This window comes from Macaca nemestrina, chromosome 3 (assembly GCF_043159975.1).
Source record: "Macaca nemestrina isolate mMacNem1 chromosome 3, mMacNem.hap1, whole genome shotgun sequence".
In the NCBI taxonomy this organism is placed as follows: Eukaryota; Metazoa; Chordata; class Mammalia; order Primates; family Cercopithecidae; genus Macaca; species Macaca nemestrina.
The window spans coordinates 158453925-158471545 of record NC_092127.1 but is presented as its reverse complement, the minus strand read 5'-3'; the positions used below and the strand labels follow the sequence as shown (position 1 = coordinate 158471545).

Here is a 17621-nt window from a genome sequence, read left to right as displayed (position 1 = left end):
CCGATGATTGTAAATTCTGTGTTGTTTATCTGAAAATATACATCTCACCAACTCTAGATCAACAATAATTTTGCTTCAGCACTTTGCAGGCATTTTTCACTGCCTTCTGATTTTCATTGTTGTTTTCAAGAGGTGAGCTATCAGACTATTGTTCCTTTAAACTTTTTAAAGACAATCTGCATTCATCCCTGGTTATTTTAAGATATCTTGGCCGGGCGCAGTGGCTCACGCCTGTAATCCCAAGATATTCTAATTTGGAATTCTTTTTTTTTTTTTTTTGAGACGGAGTCTCACTCTGTCACCAGGCTGGAATGCAGTGGCACAATCTCGGCTCACTGCAACCTCTACCTCCCAGGTTCGAGCGATTCTCCTGCCTTAGCCTCCCAAGTAGCTGGGACTACAGGCTGATGCCACCACGCCCAGCTAAATTTTGTATTTTTAGTAGAGACGGGGCTTCACCATGTTGGCCAGGATGTTCTCAATCTCTTGACCTCATGATCTGCCCACCTTGGCCTCCCCAAAGTGCTGAGATTACAGGTGTTAGCCACCACACCCAGCCTAATTTTGAATTTTTTGAGGAGGATCACTTGAGCCCAGGAGTTTGGGACCAGCCTGGGCAACATAGTGAGACCTCATCTCTACGAAAAAAAATTTAAAAATTAGCCAGTGTGGTGACCCACACTTGTAGTCTTAGATATTCAAGGGGCTGAGGTGGGAGGATCGCTTGAGCCTAGGAGGTCAAAAATGCAGTGAGCCATACTGCACTTCAGCCTGGGCAACATAGTGAGACCCTGTCTCAAAAAAAAAGGGAAAAAAGAAATGTCTCTTCAGTGTCCTTTGCCCATTTTTTAATCAGGTTATTTTCTTGCTGAGTTGTCTGAGTTCCTTATATATTTTGGATATTAAATCCTTATCATATATATGGTTTGCAAATGTTTTCTCTCATTCTATAGACTTCTTTTCACTCAGTTGTTTCCTTTGCTATGCAGAAGATTTTTAGTTTAATACAATCTCATTTATGTATTTCTGCTTTTATTGCCTGTTTTATGGATCATAACCGAAAAAATAATTGCCCAGACCAATGTCATAGATCTTTTTCCCTATGTTTTCTTCTAGTAGTTTTATAGTTTAGGTCTTCAAGTCTTTAATCCATTTTGAGTTGGGTTTTGTACATGGTGTGAAATGAGTCTGATTACATTCTCCTGTGCTTACTTATACTTTTTGATTTTATGTATTGAAACAAACTATTTTCTATTTTATATTTCATAATTCCAATATCTGAATTCCTTGAAGATCCAATTCTGCTGTTTGTTGTTTCTGTTGATTCTTGTCCATTGAGTTTGTCCAATAGCTATTGTTCCTTGGAATTTCACTTTGGGAGATTATTTGAGGAATGGTGTAAAGATGTTTTCCTCCAGAGAGGATTGGTGTTTTCCTCTGATGGGTGTCTAATGGCACCATTAACCCAAAGTGACTTTAACTATGTTCCTGGATTGGACTTTTCACACCTCACAGGTAATGATCCTCAACATCCTACTTATGGCCAGCTGTGTTTACAAACTCTCAAAGGACTCTTCTTCCTTTCTCCACCCATAGCCAAAGCGAAGACAGACAAGTTTCCTCAAAACCAGACATAATTTGTCCTAGGTTACTGTTTTATGGAGCATATCACTTTATAGTATCTCAGTCATATCTCAGTCTTAGACTTTGCCTTCTGTCTCCTGACATATGACCCAGTGAAACTGAAATTCCAGGCCACCAGAGATTTGCAGATGCTCCCGAGGCACTAATTTGTTCACTCTTGCTTACCCATATGTATTTATAATTCCTACTCATTTTCTGCCTCCAAGAAGTCTTATTTTCTCAACAGTTCAACTCTACATTTCTAAAGTTTTAAATACATTGTATTACACATTTTTAGATATTTTGTGCCAGGAGTATTTTTCAGGGTATGACTGCAAGAAAAGAAATCTCAACCATCCATTGACCTCTACAAATAAGTGAAAACTTACATTAAAATCTTCATTATTTGACAGATAATAGGTGCACCAGAGGCTACTCTAGGTCAACTCATATTTTCCCAAGGCCTCATTAACTAGTTGTCAGGGAACTTTGAAAGAAATGTAGATTATTTCTTTGACTATACATATTCTAAATGTTATTGATTCAGTATATTAAATATAAACTAGAAAAAATGAGAATTTTTTTGCTACTAGACATATTGCTAGTACAACCAATTTGGAGAAACATTTGGCAGCTTCTTGTAAAATTAAATATACCCAGTGAAATGGAGTGAACATTTGTGTCCCCCTAAAATTCCAATATGATGGTATTTGAAGGTGGGGTCTGTGGGAGATAATTAGGTCATGAGAGTGAAGAGCTAATGGATAGGATCAGTGCCCTTATAAGAAGAGACCAGAAAGGTAACTAGTTCTCTTTCCATCCTGTAAGAATACAAAGAAAAGTCAGGTCAGCATTCTGCAACCCAGAAGAGGACCCTCATCAGAATCAGCCATGCTGGCATACTGATCTTGGACTTCCAACCTCCAGAACTGTGAAGGCTGTTGTTTACAAGCTACTCAGTCTACAGCACTTTGTTATAGCAGCCCAAGCTGACTAAGACACCCAGGTATTCCACGACTAGAGCGTTACTGAATAGAAATGAAAACATACACTGACACAAACATTTGTACAATAATATTCATAGCAGCATATTTATAATAGCCCAAACTGGAAATAAACCAATAGATAAAGGGACAAATGCTGTGTATGTATGTAATGGAGTACTTTGCAACAAAAAGATAGGAGCTACTGAATCACTCAATAGCATGGATGAATCTCAGAAACATGTTAAGTAGAGAACCCAGACCAGGCCGGGCACGGTGGCTCATGCCTGTAATCCCAGCACTGTGGGAGGCCAAGGTGGACGAATCACTTGAGGTCAGGAGTTCGAGACTAGCCTGGCCAACTTGGTGAAACTCCATCTCTACTAAAAATACAAAAAAAAAAAAAAAAAAAAATCCAGGCATGGTGGTGGGCACCTGTAGGCCCAGTTACTCAGGAGGCTGAAGCAGGAGAATCGCTTGAACCAGGAGGCAGAGGTTGCAGTGAGCTGAGATGGCACCACTGCACTCCAGCCTGGGTGACAGAGCAAGACTCCATCTCAAAAACAAACAAACAAAAAGCAGACCAAAAATATTTAAATATTTACTGTGTGATAAGTCCATTTACACAAAATAGAAGAAGAGACAAAACTAACTTATGGTGACACAGGTCAGATGTTACCTTGGGGATGTGGGAGGAGATTTGAAAGGAAATAGCCAGAGGAATCTTTTGTTTGTTTGTTTGTTTGTTTGTTTGTTTGTTTGTTTTTTGAGATGGAGTCTTGCTCTTTTGCCCAGGCTGCGGTGACATGGTACCATCTCAGCTCACTGCAGCCATCACCCTCCCAGGTTCAAGTGATTCTCCTGCCTCAGCCTTCCGAGTAGCTGGAAATATAGGCACGTGCCACCACGCCCAGCTAATTTTTGTGTTTTTAGTAGAGACAGAGTTTCACCTGACCTCCGGCGATCTGCCCATCTCAGCCTCCCAAAGTCCTGGGATTATAGGCATGAGCCACCATGCCCGGCTGAGTCAGAGGAATCTTTATTGGGGTGATGTAAATCTGTATCTGGTATGTGATAGTAGTTACATAGGTGCACACAAATGTCAAAATTCATGAAACTGAACACTTAAGATCTTTCCATAAAGAAAATGTGGTATTATATACACCATTTATAATACTATGCAGCCATAAAAAAGAAAGAGATCATGTCCTTTGCAGAAACATGGATGGAGCTGGAAGCCGTTATCCTTAGCAAACTAACACAGGAACAGAAAACCAAGTATCACATGTTCTCATTTATAAGTGGGAGCTAAATGATGAGAACACATAGAGGGGAACAACAGACACTGGGGCCCACCAGAGGGTAGGAGGAGAGAGAAGATCAGGAAAAATAACTAATGGGTACCAGGCTCAATACCTAGATGATGAAATAATCTGTACAATAAACCCTCGTGACATGGATCTACCTATATAACAAACCTGCACATGTAGCCATGAGCTTAAAATAAAAGTTTTTTTTAAAAAGATCGTTCCATTTTATTGTATGTAAATTATGCCTGTTAAAAAAGTAGTCGATTATTTCTAAAACTCTTTCACATGATTAGTTATTCTATAGCATAATTCAGCAATTTAAAAATATTAGCTGCCAGGATAGGAGAGACCTTATGGTTTAGCTGACTAATTTACAGAGACATTCATTAACGTATGATATTTTCCTTTGGTCACAGGTCTGCCCTTTTTAACAATCGGAATAGGCCAGGGGTGGTGGCTCATGCCTATAGCACTTTGGGAGGCCGAGGCGGGCAGATTGCCTAAGCTCGGGAATTTGAAACCAGCCTGGATAACATGGCAAAACCGCGTCTCTACCAAGAATACAAAAAATTAGCCGGGCGTGGTGGGGGCGCCTGTAATCCCAGCTACTCGGCACGTTGAGGCAAGAGAATTGCTTGAACCCAGGAGGCGGAAGTTGCAGTGAGCTGAGATCGCACCACTGCACTCCAGCCTGGGTGACACAGCAAAACTCTGTCTAAAAAAAAAAAAAAAAAGATTGGAATAAACTCAAAAAGAGTATCCACTTCAATAGCAAAAACTAGATTATATTTCAATTTGGGGGCCAATCATTGAAGGCTCTCTGGTAATACTGAGCAGGAAATGGGGAAAAACATATCATATTGTGTATGGGTGATATATCTGTAGTGTCAGCCAAATCAGGAGCAAGGGACTATGGATTTATTCATAGGATATTTGGGAAAGACCATTTAAAATGTTTGCTGGAGGCAGGGAGCAAAGTTTGGGATAACTTTTAACATACCGTAGCAATATTCGAAAGGCAGGTTTGAGACACAGGAGACTGCTCATTTTACTTGTCAAAATAAGAGCAGTAAATGAATATTATGAAATTCCCTGTAGATAAAGACAATGGCAGGAAAATGACTCCGGGTAAAAAGACACATATCTTTCTTTACAAGTAAAATATTCTGCAAAATAAATTTCACACGCTAGCACAACCTAAAATCTCTAGGTTTGTGATGAAGCTTAATCTTTCAAAAATATGAGGATAACACTCGGCCTGCCTAAATCACAAGATGTTGGGGAACGTCAGATCAGAAATGCCTCCTTCAAGGTTTTCTTTTGATTTCCTCAGCCGTATGATTCAGCAAGTTTGCTCCCTCAACATACTCACTGAGTGCCCCAAATATGAATGACACTCTCTTAACTGCTTGAAACACATCAGTGAACAAAGCAGACAAAACCTCGGTTTCATGGAGCTACATTCTATTTGGAGAAATCAGATAATTTTTTAAAATGCATAATAAATAAATCATATAGGTAATAAAATATAAGTGATAAGAGAAAAGAAACAGAACAGAGTAAGTGGAAGATATATCACCATATGAATGTTTTAAAGAAAGTCTTTTTTTTTTTCTATTAAAGCAAAAATGATATGCTACTCAGGAGGCTGAGGTGGGAGGATCACTTGAACCCACGAATTGGAGTCCAGCCTGGGCCATAAAGCAAGACCCTGTCTCTCTTAAAAAAATTTTTTAAAAAAATTAAAAAGCAAAACAGATACACTAAGAGAGCATTTATCCACCATAACAATGAGACAAGCAGTTAGAAAGCACCCTAAGCTAGGGTTGTTGGTAGGTATTGCAACCTAACAGATTAGAGAATAAAGCCAGTTCTGTCAAAGTGATGAAAAGCATTTTATTTAACACATTTTTTATTTTCTTTTTTTTGCCAACACATAGTTGCCTAAAATACATACATGAAAATGTCTCACGCCTGTAATCCCAGCACTTTGGGAGGCCGAGGCAGGCAGATCACAAGGTCAGGAGATCGAGACCATGGTAAAACCCCGTCTCTACTAAAAATACAAAAAATTAGCCGGGCGCGGTGGCAGGCGCCTGTAGTCCCTGCTACTCAGGAGGCTGAGGCAGGAGAATGGCGTGAACCCGGGAGGCAGAGCTTGCAGTGAGCCGAGATTGCGCCACTGCACTCCAGCCTGGGCTACAGAGCAAGACTCCGTCTCAAAAAAAAAAAAAAAAAGAAAATATCATGTCCATTAGTGGCCATTTTAAAACTGTAATGATTCAGAAAATTCAATAAGAAAATCTGGCTGGATGTGGTGGCTCCAACCTGTAATCCCAACACTCTGGGAGGCTGAGGCGGGTGGATCACTTGAGATCAGGAGTTCAAGACCAGACTGGCAACATAGCAAAGCCCCATCTCTACTAAAAATACAAAAATTAGCTGGGCATGGTGGTGGGTACCTGTAGTCTCCACTACTCGGGAGGCTGAGGCAGGAAAATGGCTTGAACCAGGGGGTTGGAGGTTGCAGTGAGCCAAGATCATGCCACTGCACTCCAGCCTGGGTGACAAAGTGAGATGCTGTCTCAAAAATAAATAAATAAAAATTTTTAAAAAGAAGCAAAATCTTACCACAAAGTATATTTATCCATCTAGTGTTATTCCTTCTTTCTAAAGATTTTCAGAACATTCTCTCTTGAGAATGATGCTGCATCATGAGTAGAAATATTTAATACATTAAAATGAATTATTGTTTTGTAAAATATATGTCAAAGTACTTGGCATATTACGGGCACATGTAAATGTATTTGTTAAAATTAAAAAAGAATTGTCTGAATAGTCATAAGGCCTTACTGGGGATTACTTATTAAATATTTATGAATAAAAAAAAGGGCGCTCATTTTTGAGAACTAGAATAACACTTTCAGGAAATTAATTGCAATTACCCTTGATGTGGTGGTCTTTATAACATAGACTTAAACACTGTGAACATATGCTCATATTATGTCAGTTTATCCTATAGTTCCTTTATTCTTTGTTTTCTTCAATTTCACTGTTCATTATACCACCATTTCCATCACAAAGTGTGAAATAGAAGGGGAAATGAAAGCTGGTAAACAGAGTTTATGTCAGTTTGGCTCTTAAAAGAAAGTGAGGAAGTCAAAACAGCTAGATAAAATTAGGTCTGAGGTGTTTTCATTTGTGCTATTCCTTTTTTCTTTTTCTTTTCTTTTCTTTTTTTTAGACAGAGTCTTGCTCCGTCACCCGGCTGGAGTGCAATGGGGTGATCTTAGCTCACTGCAACCTCTGCCTCCCAGGCTCAAGCGATTCTCCTGCCTCAGCCTCCAGAGTAGCTGGGATTACAGGCACACGCCACCACCATGCCCAGCTAATTTTCTTTTTTTTTCTTTCTTTCTTTCTTTCTTTCTTTCTTTCTTTCTTTCTTTCTTTCTTTCTTTCTTTCTTTCTTTCCTTCCTTCTTTCTCTCTCTCTCTCTCTCTCTCTCTCTTTCTCTCTCTCTCTCTTTCTTTCTTTCCTTTTTTTTCTTTTTTTTTTTTTGTGAAGGCGTCTCCCTTTGTCCACCAGGCTGGAGTGCAGTGGCATAATCTCGGCTCACTGCAACCTCCGCCTCCCGGGTTCAAGTGATTCTCCTGTCTCAGCCTCCAGAGTAGCTGGGATGACAGGTGCATGCTGCCATGCCCGGCTAATTTTTAGTTTTTTAGTAGAGACAGGGTTTCACCATTTTGGCCAGGCTGGTCTTGAACTCCTGACTTCAAATGATCCACCCATCTCGGCCTCCCAAAGTACTGGGATTACACCGCCCCCTAGCCCCAGCTAATTTTTTTGTATTTTTAATAGAGACAGGGTTTCACCATGTCGGTCAGGCTGGTCTCAAACTCCTGACCTCAGGTGATCCACCTGCCTGAGCCTCCCAAAGTGCTAGGATTACAGGCGTGAGCCACCGCACCCGGACTCATCTGTGCTGTTCCTAGCCTGTATCACCACAAATCATTGGGAGTACACTTGTGTGACTCACTGCAATTTCCTCTTTCAGGAACTATTGATATACCGATATGAGAATATTTTATTTAATAATCATCATCTCTTGAAAAGTGCTTTTGCAAACAGATAAGAAGGCATATTAGCTGATCATTCAAACTCTGACAATTATTTCTCTTTGCAAATGGAAATACAAAGAATGTCCTCCCAGAGACTGATGTGGAAGCAATGTGTATGTTCCCATCGCATCTTGTTTACATCCCTGTTTTAGTTAATTCCTGTATTTTATTTAGTTGTTTGCCAGTCAGTCATTCCCCCCGACTGAAAATTCCTTGATGGAAGAGTTGCCTTTCATTTTTGTAGCCCCAGGTTTCTATCACAGGTGAAAGAATAAATAAATAAAAGATGACTGGGATTTACACGAGAGTTAGCCAAGTCTCTCTCTCTTAAACACTGTAAGTCCAACAAAAACAGCTTGGAAAGTCTCTTATTTGGGAGTAAGCCAGCTCCCCTAATTGCAAGAAGCTCTGAATCAAAATATATCCACCACTCCCTTTTGTATCTCCATTATCTACATGTAATACAAATGCATCAAACCATTATATTAACTACTATATATTAGCTGCCTTTCAAATAAATGGAAAGGTTAAAAAACACTGCTGTAAAATAGGTTATCTGGCTAGTAGTGCATAGCCAATGCAAACCCATTATAAGTCTCAAACAGTGTTGAAGTAGCTCCCTTTTTTGGTAAAGTTAAAACCAAATAGCTTATACTGTGTAATTGTGATAATGGAATATTCCTACTAATAATTACTCAGAGACTCAGATACATTCTTGATGAAAAATGATCAAACAAGGTGCTTTATTTTTAACTTAGGACTTCAGAGGGTTTATTATTTTGAAATCAAATCTATTAAACCTCATGAGTATATTATTCCTCATTAAGATTCCTTTTGAATTCATTTGACATGTTAAAGACAGGGTATCAGTGAATAATTTATAAGTAAAATTATTTTATAATATTTATCTTAGAAATTAAAGTGAATAGAACATGAGAAAAAAATGAAGAAAAAAAAGACAAACTTACAAAGTAAGACTAGACAGGGGAATTTCACAAGGTTAATTGTAGCACTTCTAGAACACTCTTGCTTATCATCAAGTCATTTTACTAGCTATTTCATTTAGTATTAGTTGTTAATTTAACTCATTTCATAGGTCAACTATTATTGTGATTAAGAACTAATTTTTAAAAACCAAGACAATTATGTCCAAGTTTTCTTCATTTAATCAATATGGGATATATTAAATGAGGCTACAAAAAGATGTTCCTGGTGATCTATAAACCATTATAAAAATATAATCGTTTTTATTATTATTATTATTTTATTATTATTGCACAATTGCATGTGTATAACATTTTGCCTAGTAATCAACTTTTTGTTTATGGCAGCTCTGTGCAAAATTCCTTCTACCACTAAATAATGTAAAAGAAGACAGTGGTTTTTGAACATTTTTGTTTGTTGGCCCCCCAAGTAGGGTTCCTTTGAAACAAAATGCCCCAATAAATCCACCTGAGTGTGGTGGTATGTGCCTGTAGTCCCAGCTGCTTGGGGACTGAGGCAGGATTGCCTGAGCCCCGGAGTCAGCCTAGGCGACATAGCAAGACCCTGTCTCTTAAAAAAAAAAAAAATCCATCAACCCAGAAAGAATTTGGAGTAATATCTATGCTATTCTTGGACCAGGAGAAAAGAAACAGCTATTTTAAGTTTGGGAAGGCAGTAAAGGTATTGGGAGCTGATGTAACCAGTTTTGAAAGCAAGAGAACAAACATCATCATAAATGATGGTTGATTATTGACAAGGTGAAGAAGAACACTGACACATTACTATTAGGCCAAGGAAGTTTGGCTAACATGGATTTTATAAGAGCTCTTTCTTCTACCCACCAATAGAAGGGGCTCCCATCTGTCCCCCACTAATAATTTCTCTGTGCTTCATCTGTCTTCTTTCTACTTACCACTGCTCCAGAAGGCCATGCTTCTTACTTTGAGAAACAAAAACTAAAAGAACTATGTATCTGCCCCAAAATGAAAATCTTTAACGTGCTCCTGTAGCCATCAGTTCTCATAAAGTACTAACCAATAGTTAATTAAGTCATTTTGGGGATGATTACCTGGTTTTTATTAGATCCAACCTGATTTTTAAGAGGTGCTGGATGTAGATAGCTAGTTAGATAGCTAGATAGATATATAGATAGAACCTACTCTGGATAACTATTAAATGAGCTTACTCTCAGCCCACAATATCTTAAAATTAGATTATCTTTATTCTAACTATTCTCTTTATAACCCAGTGGAATCAAGCATTGAAAATATGTGCTATGATTGCTTCATCTAAGTAACATAATGCCAGAAAACCAAATTGTAGTCATAGTGTTTATTTAGCAAAAATATTTTTAACTCACGACTTAGCATCATATAAATGCAACATCAAATAATCACTGAAATATGTCATCAAATATAATTAGCAAAAATATTTTTATCTGGCTACTTAGCATTACGTATATGCAACAATAAATATTCATTGCAGCAAATCATCAAATATGAGTTTTTCTCTGATTTTAATCCAATTCATATAAAGACTATTTAATGATAGAATACAGCCTTTTCTTTTCACCCTTCCTTCTTTTTAAGTGCTAGGGAGCACAATTACCATCTGAACACTCACATTAATACATTTGCAAGTCCTTTGCTAGCATATCAAAATAGTTTAAATTTATACCTATTTATTTTCCTAATCTAGGTTTCAGCGATTGTATTACAATTTTCTGAAATGTTCACAAAGTTAACTTTGTTCCATTTTTCTCCAGTTACAAATACATAAACACACATCTGTTTAAATTTGCACCCATCTTATTTTAATTGTATTTTCAAAATACATAAATGCTTTTTCTTGTCAAAAGGTGACAGTAAGTTATCTGTGTGAAATAGTTGTAGTAGAGGGAATTCTAGAATTTTTAACACAATAAATATCACTTTCTTCATTAAAGAATTCCAGAAAGTAAACGCATACTTAAAGCTGCTTTGGGCCAGGCTCGGTGGCACAAGCCTGTAATCTCAGCACTTTCAGAGGCCAAGGTGGGTGGATTACGAGGTCAGGAGTTCAAGACCAGCCTGGTCTGAACATGGTGAAACCCCGTCTCTACTAAAAATACAAAAATTAGCCAGATGTGGTGGTGGGCGCCTATAATCCCAGCTACTCGGGAGGCTGAGGCAGGAGAATTGCTTGAATCCAGCAGGCAGAGGTTGCAGTGAGCCAAGATTGGGCCGTTGCACTCCAGCCTGAGCGACAGAGAGAGACTCCATCCCACAAAACAACAACAACAACAACAACAACAACAACAAAAAAGCTGCTTTGAAGAAAGTGTTTCAAAGAGCAAAATCATGATGAGATTGTTGTAATCTCAATGTCTGAAATCTTGACTACAGATTTTAAATATTTTCATTTTTAGGTATGCTACGATAATTAAGTACTATGAATTAGGTTACTGTACTATGTAACAGTCAACTACAATTGCAATCTTGTTTTATTTTATTAGTTTTTCAGATCTAGAATTTCAGCCTATGCAGCATGTATCCAAAAAGAGGATCTTTTCTGTAACCACTAGCTGACACTAATTTTTTAAAATTAAGAAGGCAAAGCTAGATTACAATTACAAACTCACCTTTCGGTATCTTGAAATATTCCGGCAAAATTAAAATGAATGTGATCACTATTGCCACAAATAATTTAAGAAGGGCTGTTTTTGTCATGTCTCTTCACATGACACAAATGTGTTCCCTTCCAGTACACTCATGGTATGTTGCTTCCTGCTTTAAGTTTCATCTCTGCAGTACTTTAGATTAATGCAATTCACCTCATACTCACTTCCTTTTGAGTAAGACTTAAAAAAAAAAAAAAAAAAGAGGTCTTCAACTGAGACTTCACTTTTGAGTCACTTTCCATTTAAAAAAAAAAAAACTACCCTCCAATAAGCACTTTCAAATCATTTATTTACCTTTCTAAGCAAGAAAGGTAAATAATTATTTACCTTTATTATTTATTATTATTATTATTTACCTATACTTTATTATTATTTACCTTTCTTTCTAAGCAAGAAAGGTAAAATGATCTCAAGAAGCAAGGGGATCTTCTCCCCACCCAATTTATAAATATAAACCCACAACATACTCACAAAAATAAAACAGTGGGCTGGCGAAGTGGCTCACATCTGTAATCCCAGCACTTTGGGAGGCCAAGACAGAAGGATCACTTGAGGTCAGGAGTTTGAGTCCAGACTGGTCAACAGAGCAAGACCTCCTCTCTACAAAAATAATTTTAATATAGCTAGGTGTGGTGGTGCACCCCTGTAGTCCCAGCTACTCAGGAAGCTGAGGATCACTTGAACCCAGGAATTTGAGACTGCTGTGAGCCATGACAGGTCACTGCACTCCAGCCTGGGTGACAGAGTGAGACCCCTTCTCAAGAAAGAAAGAAAGAAAGAAAAGGGTGAATGTCAGTCATGTCTAGGTTGTATGGACATCACTCATTCATTTACTTATTAAATGATTGTCGATCCTGTTTGGTGCCAGGTGCTCTGCTGAATTCTGGTGTTCAGAAAATAGTACATCTAGAAGATAGAAACAGTACAAAAAGTAAGGATACACTGAGGACACATGTAAAATTTTGGTTTTACTTTACTATACTGTAGTCTAGCAGTAGAATGGAACTGATTAACATTACGGCTATAAACACAGTCATTATTGTTACAGAATCCACATTTCCAGTTTCCATGTCAAAAAATATATATATTTCATGATGATAATCCCAGTGAAATAAAATATTTTGTCTTAAAGTGAAGGGTAGCGAGAACTTAAGGTGAATAAAGCGTATGTGCAAACAAATATTATTATTTAGAAAATCCAGATATCCAGTGTTTTCACTGTTACTGTTTTCTGATTTTAAAAAATGGTACCACAGCCGGGCGCCATGGCTCACACCTGTAATTCCGGCACTTTGGTAGGTCAAGGTGGGTGAATCACAAGATCAGGAGATCGAGATCAGCCTGGCCAACATGGTGAAACCCCGTATCTACTAAAAAATACAAAAAAATCAGCCAGGCGTGGTGGCACAGGCCTGTAGCCCCAGCTACTCAGGAGGCTGAGGCAGAGGAATCGCTTGAACCTGGAAGGCAGTGAGCCAAGATCGCACCACCGCATTCCAACCTGGTGACAGAGCAAGACTCTGTCTCAAAAAAAAAAAAAAAAAAAAAAAGGTACTACGTGTCTCCAATCTTTTTCTTCCTGCTCACTCTCTCCTATACCCCCACCACCCACCCATTTCCGTTTATCTATTTTCTTGTTATCACTCACCCAAACCTGAGCTCTGTGAAACAATGGGTGGGTAAACAGTAAGAAGCAGGAGGTAAAGGCTGTTCTGTGAATACATTGTGAGCATGAATTAACTGTCTTTTCTTCTGACTGGATGATTTGATGAATAGATGGGAACCATGGGTTGGGAAACATTGGCACCCGAGTCTAAGATCAGTCAAAATGGGTGAAGGACATCAAATATGACTTACTTTAAGAACAGCATCAAGGCTCATTCTAAGGAAGGGAAGAATTGATGAGAGTCATGGCTTGTTTCATAGGCTGGACTAAGTGGTATTGGAATACAGGTCAGTTCGTGGGCTCAGTAGAGATGCTGGTGGGGAGTGGTAGGAAGCCCTGTCCGGGCCGAGTGTGGCGGCTCACACCTGTAATCCCAGCACTCTGGGAGGCCAAGGTAGGAGGATTGCTTGAGCCTAGGAGTTTGAGATCAGCCTGAGCAACAAGGCAAGACCCTGTCTCTACAAAAAAACCTTAAAAATTAGCTGGGTGTATTGGCTTGTGCCTGCAGTCCCAGGTACTTGGGAGGTTGAGACTGGAGGATAACTTGAGCCAGGGAGGTTGAGTCTGTAGTGAGTTGTGCTTGTGCCACTGCACTCCAGCCTGGGCAACAGAGGGAGGCTGAAGGACAGGACAAGACAAGACAAGACAAAGCAGAAAGAAAGAGAAGGAAGGAAGGAAGGAAGGAAGGAAGGAAGGAAGGAAGGAAGGAAGGAAGGAAGGAAGGAAGGAAGGAAGGAAGGAAGGAAAGAAAGAAAAAGGAGGCCCTCTCTCTTAATTCTTCTCCATCTTACAGGTTTCGCAAAGTCGTCGGTGAACAATGCAACTCCTTTTTTTTTTTTTTTTTTGATACAGAGTCTCGCTCTATCACCCAGGCTGGAGTGCAATGATGTGATATCAGCTCACTGTAACCTCCATCTCCTGGGTTCAAGCAATTCTCCTGCCTCAGCCTCTGGAGTAGCTGGGATTACCGGCTCCCACCACCACACCTGGCTAATTTTTGTATTTTTAGTAGAGATGGGGTTTCACCATGTTGGCCAGGCTGGTCTTGAACTCCTGACCTCAGGTGATCCGCCCACCTCGGCCTCCCAAAGTGCTGGGATTATAGGCGTGATACTTCCCATTTTGATCCTGTTATGATTCCCCAGATGTTCTGACTCTTATTTTCGAATACAAGGATTCTAGCCATAATTGTAACCAATGGAAATGAAATTTACCATGGAAGTACTGACTTGATGTAACATGGCTAACTCATTTTAATTCCTGATAAATTTTCTAAAAAGGGTAGTTAAGCCACTCCAATTTTTTGCACCTTAATTTTGATTAATTATGTTTTAGTTTTTAATTAGTTTTAATTAATTTTGAAATTTGTTAGTACGTATTCTTTTCTATGTAAAGTTTCCAACAACTTGTTGGTTCATTTATTAATTATTTTGTCTATTTCAAAGTTGATTGCTTTGGGAGAGTTTTTTTTTTTTTTGGTAGCACTTTGTTAGTGGTGGCAGAGATTGGAATTACCCTAAGTTACCAGCAGCGAATCCATAGGTGTCTGCAGCAACCTCAATTCTTGCCTCCTCAGAAGAAAGAATTCAACTGAGGGGCATAAAGCAGAAGGAGAGACAGAGGTAAGTTTCCGAGCAGGAGTGAAAGTTTATTAAAAAGCTTTTTAACAATAAGGAAAGGAAGGAAAGAAAAGAAGGAAAGTACAACTTGGAAGAGGGCCAAGCGGGCAACTTGAGAAACCCAGTGCCCAGCTTGACCTCTTGACTTGGAATTTTATACGTTGGCATACTTCCGGGATCTTGCATTACTTCTCCGTACTCCTGAGATCTTATCGGGAAGCTGCTGATCAGTTTCAGGTGTTTTCTATCTATTAGGAGCCTGCCTTTCCCTTGCACCAGCTGTGACCAATTACTGCTTTAACGAACCAGTTAACAACAGCCTGACCATCATCTGATGGTTGCCCAACACTCCTGGATTTTGTTGGGGTGGGGTCTTCTCTTGCCCTGCTCATACCTGACTAGCTCCTACTGTAACATTATTTCTTTTCCCTTTCTTTTCTTTTCTTTTTTTTTTTTTTTTTTTTTTTTTTTGAGACAGAGTCTTGCTCTGCCCCCCAGGCTGGCTGGAATGCAGTGGCGTGATCTCAACTCAACTGCAACCTCCGCCTCCCAGGTTCAAGCAATTCTTCTGTCTCAGCCTCCCGAGTAGCTGGGATTACAGGTGCCCACCACCACGCCTGGCTAATTTTTGTATTTTTAGTAGAGACAGGGTTTCACCATGTTGGCCAGGCTGGTCTCAAACTCCTGACCTCGGGTGATCCATGTACCTCAGCCTTCCGAAGTGCTGGGATTACAGGCGTGAGCCACCACGCCTGGCCCAGTACCAATATTTCTTCCAGACCTGCACTGCCCGCACACCTCCTGCCAGTCTGATCTCAGACTTGTTATCCTATTCTTGGACACCTAAAAGGCAAAATTATCTAGCAGTTCTATGGATCCTTTGTTTTCGATAGGCTGACCCATGTGCTCTGCAACTGGTTTCTCTGGAGATGGCCAGATGGTGAATATTAGGAGAACAGTCCCGAAGTCCGAGACCATAGCCTGGCTGCTCTGAGGATACAGGAATCAGTGTCTCAAAGTCAGCCTGCGGTTCACTTGCTGGACATCAGTGTGTCATCTCTGACTTAGCAAATAATGAGTAAATTAAGATATGCACCCAGATATTTCAGGAATCTCTTACTGTCTATGATTTTTCTATATATTAATAATCCAATTCCATAAATACTTTTAATCATTCTACCAACAGTTATTAACTGCTTAAAGTGATAGCAGAGCAAAAGCCAGTGACAAGTTCTAAATATCTTATGGGTCAAATCTTCCAAGATTCAATAGCATAGGTTCAAATTGAAGGTTCAAAATGTTTTGCTTTTTTTTTTTTTTTTACTGTCATAATTCATCCACTAAATGTTTTATAACTGAAATTGCTAAATACATAAAATACGTTAAATCTTTGCATTTTAAACACTAGCAATCACTTAAATTTAAGAATTAAGCTGCAGGTAATCTAACTTAAAATGACAGTGCCTCAGAAATAAATAAATCAAGATTGTGCTAACCCTTGATTTCATTTAACTTTTCATTTTATTTTGAAGATAGAACTGAAGCAACAGAAAAGTCAGAAATAAAAAGGGAGTAGACAAGCATTGAGTGCTGTGTAAGAAACTTTAACAATGCTTTTGTGGCTTGGATTTATATACCACAGATTTGTAGCAAATGCTAAACCTTTAAGTGTATGACTCTGGGATATTGTTAGAATTTAATGTATGTATTTACCTTGAAGAGTTGTGAGAAGTCAGGGGGTTCCCAGAATTTGAGAAATCAATAAAGGTTCTCCTTGCTGCCCGACACTCCCCTTTTGGTAATACTCATGGCGTCTGTGCTGTCTTCTCTTATAACCTCTGTTACCATCATCCAAACTTAAAAATGCTGCAGAAGTTAGCTTTAAAGGCAGCATTCAATTTTTAATGGTCCACAGATGGATCATAATTCCATATTCTAATTATGTCATTAAAAAATTTCATATATAACACTACAATGTGAACATTCACATATATAAATATTTGTGGGAGTCTGATTATAAAGTGGAACTACTGAGACAAAGAGTATAAAGGTTTTTGAAGATCTTAATTCATATAGCCAACTGTCTTCCATGTAAGTGGTATCGGGAGTGCCCATATACCACAAAACTTCAACACAAGCCATTATAGTCCTTTAACCATTGCCAATTTAAAAGAAAAAAAAAAGTATTGTTTAATTTGCATTTCTTTGGTTGATAGTAATTCTGAACATTTTTAATATTTGCTGGCAATTTGAATTTCTTTTGTTAATTGCATGTTCATGTCTTTTATTGCAGCATTTATATCCTTCCTGTTGATCTATAAGACTTTTTTCTCTATTGGGAATATGGAATCTTTGCATATGTTTTGCAAGCATTTTTCCCAGGCTGTCATTTGCCTTTTCATTTTGTATATGGTGGGAGTTTTTCCACCCAACTATTTTGTAACAGATTATAAAATACGTACCTAAAAGTTTTATGCAGAGAAACACAGTTCATCATTGTATTCATAATATTACATGAAATAATGCATAGTTTATCAATTAATCATTTATTCTTTTGTTTTTGTTTTTTGAAATGGAGTCTCAATCTGTCTCCAGGCTGGAGTGCAGTGGCGCAATCTTGGCTCACTGAAACCTCTGCATCCCAGGTCCAAGCGATCCT

At 38.7% G+C, this 17621-nt stretch overlaps 1 protein-coding gene across 4 annotated transcripts in view; it reads right to left on the bottom strand.

Annotated features, from left to right (window-relative positions):
* LOC105487736 (transmembrane protein 156) overlaps positions 1 to 11823 on the bottom strand; it is a 62466-nt gene extending 50643 nt beyond the window's left edge. For 2 of the 4 annotated variants that reach the window (XR_011621358.1, XM_011751366.2), the window contains exon 1: positions 11639 to 11804. Coding sequence is in view for 3 of the 4 variants with exons in the window: in XM_011751366.2 (XP_011749668.1) it covers positions 11639 to 11726 (88 nt within the window). In the remaining variant the exon portion in view is untranslated. Of the gene's footprint in view, positions 1 to 11638 lie in introns of all 4 variants that reach the window. The other 2 variants (XM_011751364.2, XM_011751365.2) reach the window with 1 other exon arrangement.
* Positions 11824 to 17621: the final 5798 nt, after the last annotated feature.